We start from the raw sequence: 16,642 nt of genomic DNA on the forward strand, positions 1-16,642 counted from the left end.
GCAAGGATAAGGAAACGGGTGGGAGGTGGGGCTGGGGTAGGAGTGTGGGTGCGTGGGGGTGGCGGATGGGATGAGAATGTGAGTGTGTGTGGGGGGGTGGAGCTGGGTGAGAGTGGGCGTGAGGGGATGTGGGGGTTGTGTGAGGCTCGGCTGGGCGTGGGGGCATATGTAGTGCTGGGGTGGGGGTGAGTGTGGGGTTGATGTTGGGGGGGCTGTGTGGGGCTGGAGTGGGTGTGGGGGTGCTGGGGTGGGGTGCTGTGTGGGGGGGGCATGTGGGGCTGCGGTGGGTGTGGGGGGCTGCGGTGGGGGGCTGTGTGGGGTTGGGGTGGGTGTGGGGGGACTGGAGTGGGGCATGTGTAGGCTCTGTGGGGGGCTGTGTGGGTCTGGCTTGATGGCACTCACCTTCAGCACCAGGAGCTGGAGCATCCTCCTGGTGCCCGAGGGCAGACGGGCCCCCTCGCCCTGTAAGTCCCATGCTATGGCGGGCGAGGCTGGCTGTGTCCGCCCCCGCCAGGCCCCCGCCAAGTCTGCGTTCCTTCCCTCTGCGTTTAGCGCCTCGGGCCCCCAAGGTAGGAGCCCTGCACTCCTCGCCCCCAGGTGCCCTCGCGGACCCCGGGGTCCTCGCCTGCCTGAGGCGACACGCTCCATCCTGGCACTGACACAGCCCCTCGCTCACAGCTCCCGCCTGCCTGGCCTCGGGACTGCGGCACCAACCGGATGCCGGCGCAAGCTGAGCAGGCCACGAGGCGTCGGAGACCACGTGGGCCGCCCAACGGCGCAACAACGCTCGGCACAGCGCCACGTGGCGGCTGGGAGGACTGGCACTGGGAGGCGTGGGAGGTCCGACCCGGGGGTCACATGATGTGTTCCTTTGCAGCCGGCAGGCCACCCAGGCCCCAGGGACACTCGCTTGTCCTCCAGAGGGACGGAGGGGCTGCCTGCGGTTGAGTCTGTTGAAAACCACCTTTGCAAAATTCTAACTGAGGAAATTGTGATGGGGAAAGAAATCAAACCTAACTAACTCCATCTTGCTTCTAACCTTTTTTGAGACGGAGTTTCGCTCTTGTTGCCCAGGCTGGAGTGCAATGGCGCGATCTCCACTCGCTGGAGCCTCTGCCTCCCAGGTTCAAGCAATTCTCCTGCCTCAGCCTCCCGAGTAGCTGGGACTACAGGCATGTGCCACCACACCCAGCTAATTTTGTGTTTTTAGTAGAGACGGGGTTTCTCCATGTTGGTCAGGCTAGTCTCCAACTCCCGACCTCAGGTGATCCGCCTGCCTCAGCCTCCTAAAGTGCTGGGATTACAGGCATGAGCCACTGCACCTGGCCTGCTTCTAACCTTTAAGATGTCCTTTTTTATTCCTGGGCGGAGGCCCAACTAACTTTGGGAAGGCAATCAGTCCACGATTTGACTCTGAAACAAAATTGATAGGAGCCTGTGAACCCCAAAGTTTTGAGACAGGTCTCAGTTCATTTAGAAAGTTATTTTGCCAGGAAGGCGAGGTGGCTCAGGCCTGTAATCCCAGCACTTTGGGAGGCCGAGGCGGGCAGATCACGAGGTCAAGAGATGGAGACCGTCCTGGCCAACATAGTGAAACCCCGTCTCTACTAAAATACAAAAATTAGCCAGGCATGGTGAAGGGCACCTGCAGTCCCAGCTACTCAGGAGGCTGAGGCAGGAGTATTGCTTGAAGCCAGGACATGGAGGTTGCAGTGAGCTGCATCACTGCACTGCAGCCTGGCACCTGGCAAAAGAGCAAGACTCCGTCTAAAACAAACAAAAAAACCTCTGTCTGTCGAATGCACGGAGAGAGATTTGAGTAACGGTAATAAAAAAAAACCTCCAGTCTCCCACACAGCCAGCTCTGCATGAATTACTTTCTCGATTGCAATTCCCTATCTTGATAAATCGGCTCTGTCTAGGCAGTGGGCAAGGTGAACCCATTAGGCGGTTACAAGTTCATCATTTTATTTTTAAAGAGATAGGGTCTGGCTCTGTTGCCTAGGCTGGAGTGCAGTGGCACAGTCATGGCTCACTGCAGCCTCAAACTCCTGGGCTCAGTTGATCCTCCCCAGCTTCACCCTCTCAAATAGCTGGGACTACAGGGATGCACCACTGTGCCTGGATAATTTTTAAATTTTTTTGTAGAGATGGGGGTCTCGCTGTGTGGCCCAGGCTCATCTTGAACTCCTGGGCTCAAGCCATCCTCCTGCCTGAAGCCCCCTGAGTAGCTGAGATTACAGGGACGAACGAGCACACCAGGCCCTCAGCTTGTCCTTGTCACCTGGCAGGGGCAACCTGTCCTCCTGCTTTCTCTATGCCGGTCTATACCTTTTTTTTTTTTTTTTTTTTTTTTTGGAGACAGAGTTTTGCTCTTGTTGCCCAAGCTGGAGTACAATGGTGTGATCTTGGCTCACCACAACCTCCACCTCCCGGGTTCAAGTGATTCTCCTGCCTCAGCCTCCCAAGTAGCTGGGAGTACAAGGCATGCGCCACCACATCCAGCTAATTTTTTTATTTTTAGCAGAGACAGGGTTTCATCATGTTGGTCAGGCTGGTTTCGAACTTCTGACCTCGTGATTCGCCTGCCTCAGCCTTCCAAAGTGCTGGGATTACAGGCGTGAGCCACCATGCCTGGCCCAGCCGGTATCTTTTAAACACTATGAGCTGGAAGACTTGGTGGTGAGGAAGAGTCCTGGTCAGCCACGAATCCCTGGGTCTTCGTGGCCTCCTGGCAACATTTGCATTTGATCTGCACCTTCTGGAAAGGTTCCTGGTCCTGGCTTCCTTCCCAGCTGGCCTTCAGCTAGCAGAGCTCTCCGAGTCTAAATGAGTTAATTTGCTAGTAAGGGAACCAACAAGATGACAAAAGACTGCACGAGTCTGGAGAGAGCGTGGAAATTGTGGAGTTACGTATTTTGGGGAACAGAATGCTCACAAAAGCATGCAGTTCTATAAGTAACCTAGATTGCACAAAGTCCAACAGATATGCACTTAATATGTCAGGCAGGATGGTTGGAGAGGTGTGTAGCTGCCAGTTGGATGAAAAATTCACCTGTTCCTTAAATTAGGCTGACAAGGCCTCACCTCCAATCAAGGCACCTGGTACGGCCAACCCACCTGAAATCTCAAGACCTTGCCAAAAAGAGATGGAAAACAACAGGATCTGACTTAAACAGGAGGTACAGGCTGAGCAAGGTGGCTCATGTCTGTAATCCCAGCACTTTGGGAGGCCAAGGCGGGCAGACCACTTGAGGTCAGCAGTTCTAGACCAGCTTGGCAACATGGTGAAACCCTGTTTCTACTAAAAATACAAAAATTAGCCAGGCATGGTGATGCACACCTGTAATCCCAGCTACTCAGGAGACTGAGGCAGAAGAATCACTTGAACCAAGGAGGCAGAGGTTGCGGTGAGCTGATATCACGTCACTACACTCCAGCCTGGGCAACAGTGTGAGACTGTCTTAAACACACACACACACACACACAAAACACACGAGGGAAACAAGTGGTGTGAAAACTATCTTTTCTATGAAAGAAAACCAGTCATATTACTTTATCATGACATCTTCTACTATCACCCACTGAGCCAGTGAATATCACCCACTGAGCCACCCATGGCATGTCCAGTGAAGAGGGAGTTGGCATGGCACTAACCAGCTGCATGTCTGTTTTCTCACTGGCAAAATCATGGTGTTCACTGAGGTCCCTTCCAGCTGCAACATTCTAGTAGTCTTTGAGAGTCAAAAAACAAAGCTAGGCTGGGCATGGTGGCTCATGTCTACAATTCCAGGCACTTCGAGAGGCTGAAGTGGGCAGATCACCTGAGGTCAAGAGTTCACCAGCCTGGCCAACATGGTGAAACTCTCTACTAAAAATACAATACTTAGCCACGCATGGTGACCTGGTACTTGGAAGGCTGAAGCACAAGAATCACTTGAACCCAGGAGGTAGAGGTTGCAGTGAGCTGAGACTGTGCCACTGCACTCCAGCCTGGGCAGCAGAGTAAGACTCTATCTCAAAAAAAAAAAAAAAAAAAAAAAAAAAATCCAAAGGACAATAATTTTTATAGCTGTTTTTTTTTTTTTGACAGTGTTTTGCTCTTGTCACCCAGACTGGAGTGCAATCTCAGCTCACTGCAACCGCCACCTCTCAGTTCAAGCGATTCTTCTGCCTCAGTTTCCCAAGTAGCTGAGACCACCACGCCTGGCTAATTTTTTTGTATTATTAGTAGAGATGGGATTTCACCATGCTGGCCAGGCTGGTCTTGAACTCCTGACCTCAGGTGATCTGCCTGTCTCTGCCTCCCAAACTGCTGGGATTGCAGGCGTGAGCCATTGTGCCCAACCAACTTTTTTTTTTTTTTTTTTAATGGAACATAATTTCCCATTTTTGTAGATTCAAAAAGCAGACAGAATCATAGTATATGTGGTTCTCAAAATTTGCATATTGGGACCATTTATTGAGGAAAAATAGATTTTACTTTCCATTGGGTGTCTCACCCTTGGTCAGGTAATTTTTTGTTGTGGGTAGTGAGATGTGCATTGCAGGCTGTTGAACTGCATCCCTGGCCTCCCGCCACTAGATGGCAGTAGCACACTGCCCCACCTCATCTGCTCCGTCCCCACTTTCAACAACCAAAAATGTTTCCAAACATAGCCAAATGTTCCCTAGGGCAAAAGTGCCCAGGCTGAGGCCTGCTGCTCTAGATGTAGTTCTCTAATCAGGATTAAATAATGCACATAAACTTTATTCATCATTGTCTTTATGTTGTAGTAGGAAAATTAAGGCATTTCATGAAAAATGAGATCAGTTGTACTAATACAGTCAAAGGTCTTAACTATCATTTCTCACCTTTAATCAATAAACATTATTCTTCTTTAAAGATGACGAAAAATTACTCATATTAAACATAGTAAAAATACGTATCATTAGTCAAACACTACATTTCTAACCTCTTTACATTCACTAATGCTCTGGAACACAAACAATGATGGACTTTTGTTATGGCTTTGTGTTTCTTTAAAATGTTAACTGGGCCAGACGAGGTGGCTCACGCCTGTAATACCAGCACTCAGGGAGGCCGAGGCAGGTGGATCATCTAAGGTCATGAGTTCAAGACCAGCCTGGACAATATGGTGAAACCCCATCTCTACTAAAAATACAAAAATTAGGCTGGGCATGGTGGCTCACATCTGTAATCCCAGCACTTTGGGAGGCTGAGGCAGGTGGATCACGAAGTCAGGAGATTGAGACCATCCTGGCCAACATGGTGAAACCCCGTCTCAGCTAAAATAAAAAATTTTTTTTTAAATTAGCCAGGTGTGGTGGCATGCGCCTGTGGTCCCAGCTACTGAGGAAGCTGAGGCAGGGGAATCACTTGAACCGGGAGGTGGAGGTTGCAGTGAGCCGAGATCGCACCACTACACTCCAACCTGGCGACATAGCAAGACTCCATCTGAAAAAACAAAATTAGCTGGGCGTGGTGGCTGGTGCCTGTAATCCCAGCTACTCAGGAGGCGGAGGCAGGAATATTAGGAGGCGGAGGTTGCAGTCAGCTGAGATTGCCATACTGCACTCCAGCCTGGGTGACAGAGTGAGACTTTGTCTCAAAAAAATACAATAAAATAAAATGTTAACAAAAATAGATTTTTAATTTGGAAAACACAGTAACTAATGCCATTTGATTTTAAAAAGAATTGTATCTTAATCATTAAGCTAAAAACACAGCAAGAAAACAATGACATGGTCACTTGATGGGTGTCTCAGTCTGCTTTTCACCATCTAATAAGACACCCTTAAAATAATTCCAGCAGAAAGTCTCACAAATTCATCAACCTCCAAAGCACACGAGGGAAGGTGCTAATACAGTGGACAGCAAGAACCATAATAGCAGCAGAACATGTTATTTCAATTTTTGAAATAATAATACAGAAGTAGGAACCCTTGTGAAATCATGTTCTTGTTTTGGTTAACAAGATCATTAATACTTTATAAACTTCATGTATGTGGCATACTGTAAGGTTTAAAGAATAAAATAAGCAAGAAAGCACCCTAAAACACATGACATAAGAAACACCATGCTGGGTGCGGTGGCTCACGCCTGTAATCCCAGCACTTTGGGAGGCTGAAACAGGTGGATCATGAGGTCAGGAGTTCGAGACCAGCCTGGCCAACATGGTGAAACTCTGTCTCTACTAAAAATACAAAAATTAGCCGGTCATGGTGGCGCACACCTGTAGTCCCAGCTACTCAGGAGGCTGAGGCATGAGAATCGCTTGAACCCATGAGGTAGAGGTTGTGGTGAGCCCAGTTTGAGCCACTGAACTCCAGCCTGGGCTCTAGGCAAGAGTGAGATTCTGTCTCAAAATTAAAAAAATAAAAATAAAGAAATATTGCATTACAGTAACTTTTTTATCTTTTGAGATTAAGTCTCATTCTGTCGCCCAGGCTGGAGAGCAATGGTTCCATCTTGGCTCACTGCAACCTCCGCCTCCCGGGTTCAAGTGATTCTCCTGTGTCAGCCTCAGAGTAGCTGGGATTACAGGCATGCACCACCACGCCCAGCTAATTTTTGTATTTTTAGTAAAGACGGGGTTTCATCGTGTTGTTCAGGCTGGTCTCGAACTCCTGACCTCATGATCCACCTGTTTCAGCCTCCCAAAGTGCTGGGATTACAGGCGTGAGCCACCACACCCAGTCTACAATAATTTTATAGGCACAAACTTCCTTAAGTTTCAAGCAAGTGAAATTCAACCCTCATTATTCATGAGGACTTCAAGTAAGCCAGTTTACAAACAAGCTCCAGCACTCTACAAATGGCTCTTACTTAGTACAGAGTTCTTAGGATAAATGTGTTTATACTTTGACTGAACAGTCACGTGGATATCATAAAGATGGCGACTGTATATCACTATCCGGTGAAATTGCTTGCCTTCCTTCATGATTTCTTCAGTCTTTTTTTCAGTAGACATAAGATTTTCAAAAAAGTCTGAATCTTCTAAGTATAGCTCATCACCTGAAAAAGGAAAAAAATTGATTTTATTTTTAAATACAAAATTATTTTTCACCATGGCAAAATGGATACAATTTTAATTCTTTCTAGTATTACTGTTTAAATCACTCTGATATATTAGTGACATACCAATCAGTATTTATTTTGATCTATTTCATATGTTTGGAACTGAGATAGCTGTTAAATCAGTATTTCTTTATTATGGGGTTGTTTTTTTTTTTTCTTTTTAAATTTTTTTTTTTTTTGAGATGGGAGTCTCGCTCTGTTGCCCAGGCTAGACTGCAGTAGTGCAATTGGGGCTCACTGCAACCTCCGCCTCCCGGGCTTGAGCAATTCTCACGCCTCAGGTTCACGAGTAGCTGGGATCACAGGTACCCACCACCATGCCTGGCTTATTTTTGTATTGTTAGTAGAGACAGGTTTCACCATGTTGACCAGGCTGATCTCAAACTCCCGACCTCAAATGATTCACCCACCTTGGCCTCCCAAAGTCCTGGGATTACAGGCGTGAGCTACTGCGTCTGCCTCCTTCTTGTGTTTTTAATATCCCCTCACAACTTCCCAGCCAAGAGTTTTCTTTAGGCTCATAAACATCTGTGACTGGAATGTTTTCACTGTGAACTGTAACTTTTATACTAGTTCATGACTCTGTTTATTCTATTCAATATTGATACTAAGATTGGCCTTGATATCCACATACTTTTGGTATTTCAAAGTCGGCTATTCTGATCTATTACCTTCAGGTTAATTTAGAGAAATTCCATCAAAACGGCTAAATTTCCCCCCTGTACGTTGAGTAACTTCTTTTATTTTTTATTTTTTTGAGACAGAAAGAATCACACTCTGTTACCCAGGCTGGAGTGCAGTGGCACGATCTTGTCTCACTGCTACCTCCACCTCCTGGGTTCAAGTGATTTCCCTGCCTCAGCCTCCTGAGTAGCAGGGATTACGGGCGTGTGCCCCCACGCCTGGCTAATGTATATTTTTTGTATGTTTAGTTGAGACAGTTTCACCATGTTGGCCAGGCTGGTCTTAAACTCCTGACCTTAAGTGATCCACCTGCCTTGGCCTCCCAAAGTGCTGGGTGTGAGCCACTGTGCCCGGCCCTGAGTCACAAATCTTATCGCTGTTTGCAGGAACTAAGCAGACCGCCATGACAACAGCTCTCAAAGCCCTACTCTAAACTGCCACTGCTATGAAAACTCCATCCTGTGCTCACCCCACAGCAACTGACCATCAACAAGCTCCCTAATTCAAATTAGGTGACAACTTATGAGTTCTCATAATGCAAACTTAAAATGCAAAAAAGTGAGAAATTACATGAGAAAGACCTTTGTCAACGTCTAGGAAATATCCTAATATAAATATATGTGTATGTATGACATTATGCAGAATTTCTGGTTATAATAAGTAACATGGATATTTTATAGCCTTTGATCTTCTCTAGCTAATACCCTCTAGACTGTAAAACACAGGCTGTAATTCCTGTTTCTGTTGGGCAATACTGCCATGCAGCCCAGGGCACTGAATGTGAATACTAACAAAAGCACTGAGGCTTCACTGATTTACCTGGTAAAATCTGGAGTGTCCCATCAGCAGTTAACAAGGTGATCGGCAACCACCTTTCCAGTCCTTCTGATGCACGATCCAAGCAAAATCTGTGCAAGTCAGAGACAGAGGCAAAGTTTGCAAGTCTTCTCACTTCGTAGAACTGTGGGGGTGCCAACCAAATTTCTTTTGATAAGAAACTTTCAGTCGCCTCTGATGGAGATGACCACTGTGAAAGACAAAGGCAGGGCTTCCTAAGATTTATGCCATAGACAGTGTGAGGCTTGAGCTAAAGAGACCAGTACCTAAGGTAGAATTGAAAGTGTAAAATGAATTCCTTAATGTGCCCTGCGAGATCCCTCCGACAACATGACAGGATTCGGTGAAGAAAGCTGGGCTGATCCTCTTAAGAGGTTACTTATCAGGACACTGATCCTCAGAACTAGTAAAGAAAATAGGGCAGACACCTGAGGCTTGACCTGGGACAGCTGTTCAGCTAAAAGGTGAGAGATGCAGAGAGGACAAGGTGGTTTTGGTCACAGCTGAAAGAAGAAAGACTCTGAAGGGTATACTCATCACAGTAGATTGAGAATGTGGTGCCCGTTCATTCCTCCAGGAAATGAGTATTTGGCTAGATCCTGAGGATATGATGATGGACACCACAAAGCTCTCGTAGGCCCTACGGGGACTTCAGCAACCAAAATGCTCTGTGATATATGCCATGTGGTACAACAGTGGTGAAGCATCAGGAGCAACAGCAGCTTTCAGGAAGCCAGCAGGCATGATTCAGCCTACAGTTGACAGAGTAATAACTTGGTAGGGTTGCAGCCAGGCAGTGTTTGCCCAGTGTGGTGGCTTCATTCTACAACCTCCTCTTCTCCCTGAGCCTACCTTCCATAGACAGTTAGATAAAGAGCTGATTCAATGGATATGGAATAACCTCAAACGGTTGTTCTTTAGTTGGTTTACTAAATATCCACTTATAGACCTAGGGGAAACTGATTCTCACCCACAACCCCTGGGATTTGGAATTGATTTCTGCTTTGGATGACTGTAGGTCAAAGGTTTGCAAGCTTGTATTGCTTAAATATTGACTGAGAAGCCCGTGAAGCCTTCACATTCCCAGGGCCCTGGTATGCACCCAGCAATCTAAGAGTTCAGCAAGTCCCCTAATCATCCTGCGGTTGGCCAAAACTGCATTTGAAAAACAGAGCTCTGGGCCTCAAAGGACCACCCAATCTCTCTCCGTTATTTCCAAGGCAACCATACGAGTTCAGTGGTAACAACGAAGACAAAGGGTTAGATGGCAGGCATCAACCCACTTAATCCAGCCTGTTTAGGTTAGTCCAGACCACAGGTTACAATACCTTATCACTTACTGGTTACTTCTTACTAGCAAAGCACTGTTTCAAATGCAATGCTTTACTGCTGAGTGCAGTGGCTCACACCTGTAATTTCAGCCACCTGGGAGACTGTGGTGGGAGGCCAGTCCTACCACGGCCAGGGTTACTGCTTAAAGGGAATTTCCAGCCTGCAACCCAGGGAGCAAGCGTCTAATCAGAGCCCGGGATTTTCACTGGCTTGAGACACAGCTTGAAGTTTGGGAAGCCCACACAGCAGAATTTGGGAAGCAGAGTACAGAAGTCTCCCTTTAGGCAAGACGATACTTTTCCAGATCCCTAGTGGATGCCTGAAGCTAAGGAAGGGCTGAGCCTTATACCAACTATGCCCTTCCTACACAAACACACCTATGATAAAGTTTGACTGAAAAATTAGGCCCAGTGAGAGATTAACAATAATTTATAATAAACTAGAACAATGATAACAATCCCTGTAATAAAAGTTAGTGAATGTGGTCTCTCTCTCTCTCTAAATATCTTAATATTTTCAGACCTTGGTTGACTGAGGGTAACTGAAATCATGAAAAGAGAAACCAAGGATAAAGCTGTACCTGAGAGGAAAGACCTACAGAGTAGAGCTCCAGAACTCTGTGTAGGACGCCTTTGAATCTCTGCTGAACACTTAATCTATGCATGCATAAGGTGAAACCATATGAGACCAGGAAAGAATGAGGCCTCTTTTTTTTTCCCTATTATTATTTTACTTACCATTATACGCACAAGGAAGGAACGATTTCTGAAGAAAGAACAATTACCTGAGAGCTTTAAGATTAAACTCCCAGAGCTCACCTGGGGCCAAGGATTACTGGAATTCCTTCCAATCACAGTGCAGAGATCATGTTGAGAATAAGCAGCACTCGAGTAGCCCTCATAAGGGTTACACACAGGAGTGCAGCTAATGGCCAGGTGCAGTGGCTCATGTCTGTAATCCCACCACTTTGGGAGGCAGAGGCGGGCTGATCACATGAGGTCAGGAGTTCAAGACCAGCCTGACCAACATGGTAAAACCCCATCTCTTCCAAAAATACAAAAATTAGCCAGGCATGGTGGTGCATGCCTGTAATCACAGCCACTCGGGAGGCTAAGGCACGAGAATCACTTGAACCAGGGAGGCAGAGGTTGTAGTGTGCCGAGACTGCACCACTGCACTCCAGTCTGGGTGAAAGAGTGAGACTCTGTCTCAAAAAAAAAAAAAAAAAAAAAGTTGGTGGGGAGCTAAATTAGCTGTAGAATAAAGAATAAAGGCTATATAGATGCATGCTAAAATTATTTAAAATTAAACCTCAAGACCATTAAGGTAATTTGCAATCACTTAACTGCCTGCTAGGAAAAGCCCAATACTCTCCTTTTTCTTTTCTTTTTTTTATTTTGAGACAGAGTCACGCTCTGTCACCCACACTTGAGTGCAGTGGCACAATTTCGGCTCACTGCAACCTCTGCCTCCTGGGTTCAAGCGATTTTTCTGCTTCAGCCTCCCGAGTAGCTAGGATTACAGGAGTCCGCTAATTTTTTTTGTATTTTTAGTAGACATGGGGTTTCACCATGTTGGCAAGGCTGGTCTCAAACTCCTGATCTCGTGATCCGCCCACCTCGGCCTCCCAAAGGGCTAGAATTACAGGAGTAAGCCCCTGCACGCAGCCAATACTCTTTAAGGAATTGACAAAATCCAGCACTGAACAACATAAAGTCACAATATCCAATATTTAATTTAAAAAATTGCAAGACAGGGCCGGGCGCGGTGGCTCACGCCTGTAATCCCAGCACTTTGGGAGGCCGAGGCGGGTGGATCACGAGGTCAAGAGATCGGGACCATCCTGGTCAACATAGTGAAACCCTGTTTCTACTAAAAATACAAAAAATCAGCTGGGCATGGTGGCGCATGCCTGTAATCCCAGCTACTCAGGAGGCTGAGGCAGGAGAATTGCCTGAACCCAGGAGGCGGAGGTTGCGGTGAGCCGAGATCGCGCCATTGCACTCCAGCCTGGGCAACAAGAGCAAAACTCCGTCTCCTGGGTTCAAAAAAAAAAAAAAAAAATGCAAGACATGGCCAGGCGCAATGGCTCATGCCTGTAATCCTAGCATTTTGGGAGGCTGAGGTGGGTGGATCACGAGGTCAAGAGATCGAGACTGTTCTGGCAAACATGGTGAAACCCTGTCTCTATTAAAAATATAAAAATTAGGGGGTGTGGTGGCACCTGCCTGTAATCCCAGCTACTGAGGAGGCTGAGGCAGGGAGGTGAGGTTGCAGTGAGCCGAGATCACACCACTGTACTCCAGCCTGGACGACAGAGCAAGACTCCATCTCAAAAAAAAAAAAAAAAAAAAAAGACCTGCAAGATGCTATAGAATAATTCAACCTAATTTGATGTTTTTACAAAAATACCAACAAACAACAGAATACATATTCTTCTTAGGTGCAAAGAGAACATTCACCGAGACAGATTATATTCATGGCCATAAAACAAGTCTCAATGATTTTGTTTTTGAGACAGGTCTCACTCTGTCATCCAGACTGAAGTGCAGTGGTGTGATCACGACTCGCTGCAGCCGCAACCTCCCAGGCTCAAGTGATCCTCCCACCTCAGCTTCCTCAGTAACAGGAACCACAAGTGCACACCACCACGCCCAGCTAATTTTAAAAATTTTTTGTAGATATGAGGTCTTAGTATGTTACAGTTCAGGCAGGTCTTGAGCTCCTGAGCTCAATCGATCCTCCGGCCTTGCTCTTCCAAAAACGTGAGATTATAGGTGTCAGCCACTGTACTGGCCAATAAATTTTAAAAGACTTAAACTGGCCAAGCACAGTAGCGTATGCCAGTAATCCCCAAGACTTTGGGAGGCTGAGGCTGGACAGTCGCTTGAGACCAGGAGTTCAAGACCTGCCTGAGCAACATAGCGAGATCTGGTCTCTACAAACAAACAAATAAACAAAAAAATTTAGTCAAGAGTGGTTGCAGGTACCTGTGGGCCCAGTTACCCAGGAAGCTGAGATTGGAGAATCACTTGAGCCCGGAACCTGGAGACCAGCCTGGGCAACACTGAGAGACAAGACCCCTATCTGTACCAAAAAAAATAAATAAAAATAGTAAGATTGAAATCCTATTAAGTCTGCTCTCCACAAAAACCAAATTAAACGGCTGTGGAGACGAAGTATGTCTAGACATGTACAAGTGCTTAGGACAGAATCTGGCGTCTGATGAGTGCTCTGCAGAGCTGGCTGGGTCTCCGCAGTGGCCCCGCTGGAAGAACCACGTGGAGAGACAGGCTCCAGGTCTTGAGACCCCAAAGCCTGGGAAAGCAGAGAATGCTTCACCAAGGGCATGGCTTTGGTCTCGTGGGGTGAGAGTTTCCTGCCCATCCAAGCGTTCCTGGCTGATTAACCTCTCTGGGCTCGGCCTGTGCGGGGGTCCCTGGAAGGCCTGGGCCTCCTGGAGGGAAGGCCTGGGCCGCCTGGCGGACCCCTCCCTCTCACGTCCCCGGGGTCCCCAGCCCGGCCGTGAGTAGGCCCTACCTGGCAGCCCACCACCTCCGCCAAGTCGGGGTAGACGGGCGGCGGCTCGCGCAGGCAGCACAGGAAGAAGGCCGTGTCGAAGCGGCGAGTGCCGCCGCGCCAGAAAGGGGTGAGCCAGCCGCTCCAGTCGTGCAGCGCCCAGATGTCGGGCGTGCAGTCGAGGTGCTCGCACAGCCGCAGGAAGTGGCTCGGGTCCCGGCGCACGCGGGCGCGCCAGGCGGCCAGGCCGGGCGGCGGCCGGAGGGCTAGGCCGGGCCCGGACGCTGCGTCTGGCGGGGAAGTCCTGGGCCGCAGCAGCAGCACGCCCGCCTCCTCGAAGGCCTCACGCACGGCGCAGATGCGGAAGGCGACGTCCTCAGGCAGCGCCCAGGTGCCGTCTGCGTGGGCGTCGCCGGCGGCGCTGGGCAGCGACGGGAAGGCGGCGCGGCGGACCGGCGCCGGGGCCAGGCCGAAGCGCGGCGGCCCGTGGTGCGGTGCGAAGAGACCCAGCCAGTCCGCCGAGCGGTCGGCCGCGTCCAGCACTCCGCCTGGGAAGACGTGCGCGCCCGGCATGAAGCCTTGTCGCCCAGAGCGCTGCAGCAGCAGCAGCCGGAAGCCCTCGGCGGGCGGCGGGGGCGAAGGCTGGGTGGCGGTCCCCGGGAGCGTCCAGCCAGCTGCCAGCACTACGCTGGCCGCCTGCCGCCAGCGGCTGGGGCCCGGCCGCAGGGAGCCGCTCATGGCGGGCGGCGCGGGCGGCTTCCGGGATCCGATTCTTGCGCGGCTCGAGCTCCTCGGCAGGTGGCCCGGCCCCGCAGCGACCCCCGCGCCCGCAGAGACCTCGTGGGAGATGACAGCGCCCCGCGTTAGGTCGGCACCAGCACCGGCTCCGGCGCCTGCCTGTGGGCGGGGCGTGCGCCCGCCGGAGCAGGCGCGGCCTCCAGTGCACTGGGGCCCAGCTAGGGCGCTCTCGTGGGACAGTGGGTGTCACAGCAGCCAGCGAGCGGTGGTCATTCACACTGCCTGAAAGCAGGACCGCAGTATTCTCACGCAGGAAGCTTGGACTGAGAGCAGCAATGCTTAAGAGCACATATGACTTGTCCTGGTAAAAAACAGGATGCAAACCCAGGCCTGATAACATCCACCGCACTGAAAGCTCAGGGCTAGGACTTTCTCCTTTAAACAAGGATCCACACGTGGGTGTTTCCTGCTCGAGAGGGAGACAGGACCTTCAAAGGGCAGATGTCTGACCTTTGCAAGCCCCGATGAACCACATCAATGAGAAACAAATGGATGAACCAGATGCCAAATTACACATTTCCTACTGCACAGCTTCAATGTGAAAGGTCCTCCCAGAGTAATTGCTCTCGTGCTCTGGAAACCTCTTATTGTCAGGGCCCCTGGGGACGGCCTTACGTGTCTTAGGACGTTTGACAAGTTCCACTTTGATGGGAGATGTTTAATCTGGGCCTCAACATGGAGATTTCTCTCCACTACACGTTTTTGGTGTCTAGAGGACTCCCATCTCCCATAGCAGGGTTATGATCTTTTGAAAAGCCTGTGTAAAATTGAGTCTTCTCTTCTATAACTCCTTATCAGTCACTGACAGCTTCTCCCATAATTGCTATTATAATTGGATCACACATTTGTTATGTTTTTGGATGACATACACTATACTCCTGCCAACCCTCACAAACCATCATTTTAATGTGGGTTATATCCTGGTCCATAGATGACACTGTCAATATTTAGGGGTTTTTGTTTGTTTTAAGAGACCTGGTCTCTGGCTGGGCGCTGTGACTCATGCCTGTAATCCCAGCACTTTGAGGGGCCCATGCTGCTGGATCACCTAAAGGCCAGGACTTCGAGACCAGCTGGGCCAACATGGTGAAACCCCATCTCTACTAAAAAAAGACAAAAGTTAGCCGGTTGTGGTGGCCCACACCTATAGTCACAGCTACTCCTGAAGCTGAGGCTGCAGAATCACTTGAATCCAGGCAGAGGTTGCAGTGAGACAAGATCGTGCCACTGCACTCCAGCATGGGTGACAGAGTGAGACTCTGTCTCAAAAAAAAAAAAAAAAAAAAAACCCAAGGGAGAGAAAGGAATTAATGTACTCAGCCGATTAAAGTAACATGTCTTCAATACTAGGAGTAATAATAATCCTAGGGGATACAAATAGTAGTAGTTAATAAGTACACTGTGTATGAGGCACTGGGAACTTTGTAAGTATAGTATTAGTTGTGTAATTCATACAAAACTCCATGAAGTGGAACAGTTGTCACCATTTTACAGATGACTAACCATTTATGGAGGGATTAAGAATCTTGGCCGCGCGCGGTGGCTCAAACTTGTAATCCCAGCACTTTGGGAGGCCGAGGCGGGTGGATCACGAGGTCAAGAGATCGAGACCATCCTGGTCAACACGGTGAAACCCCGTCTCTACTAAAAATACAAAACATTAGCTGGGCATGGTGGTGCGTGCCTGTAATCCCAGCTATTGAGGAGGTTGAGGCAGGAGAATTGCCTGAACCCAGGAGGCGGAGGTTGCGGTGAGCCGAGATTGCGCCATTGCACTCCAGCCTGGGTAACAAGAGTGAAACTCCGTCTCAAAAAAATAAAATAAAATAAAATAAATAAATAAATAAATAAATCTTAAGGACATGATGCTCCCTGCTAATTCCTAAGGAACAAGGGATTAAAAAAAAAAAAAGTAACAAGAACATACTGCTCCCTTCACTGTAAAATAACACTGTAGTTTTGTGAGTGAATGTGTATTTTTCAACATCAGTTGGTTTTCCCAGAAGCTGGTTATTCCTGAGTGAGATGACCAAGTCCTGGGTGCATAGCAAAACAACAGAAACCACCTCCCCTGGCCCCAGCCTCTTAAGAAAAGAAAATTAGTTGGGTGTGGTAGTGCATACCTGTTGTCCTAGCTACTCAAGAGGCTGAGTTGGGAGAATCGCTTGATCTCAGGAGTTGGAGGCTGCAGTAAGCCATGATAGCATCACTGCACTCCGACCTGGGCAACAGGGCAAGACTCTGCCTCAAAAGAAGAAGAAAAAATAAAGTCTGGGTGCAGTGGCTCATGCCTGTAATCCCAGCACTTTGTGAGGCTGAGAAAGGGAAATGATCTGGGGTTGCTTTTAATTAAAAAGAAAACCTTACGGAAGACTTCTGTGCCCTCACTTT

At 48.6% G+C, this 16,642-nt stretch overlaps 1 protein-coding gene across 1 annotated transcript; it reads right to left on the reverse strand.

Moving 5' to 3' along the window:
• Positions 1-6,632: 6,632 nt before the first annotated feature.
• On the reverse strand, positions 6,633-14,330 carry NUDT19 (nudix hydrolase 19). The gene is made up of 3 exons (XM_032249148.1): positions 13,475-14,330; positions 8,585-8,792; positions 6,633-7,018 (listed from the first exon to the last, which is right to left on the reverse strand). Exons 1-3 carry the CDS (start codon positions 14,189-14,191, stop codon positions 6,813-6,815), a joined length of 1,131 nt encoding a protein of 376 aa, XP_032105039.1. The 5' UTR covers positions 14,192-14,330; the 3' UTR covers positions 6,633-6,812.
• Between the last annotated feature and the right edge of the window lie 2,312 nt (positions 14,331-16,642).

The sequence above is a fragment of the Sapajus apella genome, unplaced genomic scaffold, assembly GCF_009761245.1.
Source record: "Sapajus apella isolate SASKATOON/1434 unplaced genomic scaffold, GSC_monkey_1.0 scaffold68, whole genome shotgun sequence".
Taxonomy (NCBI): Eukaryota; Metazoa; Chordata; class Mammalia; order Primates; family Cebidae; genus Sapajus; species Sapajus apella.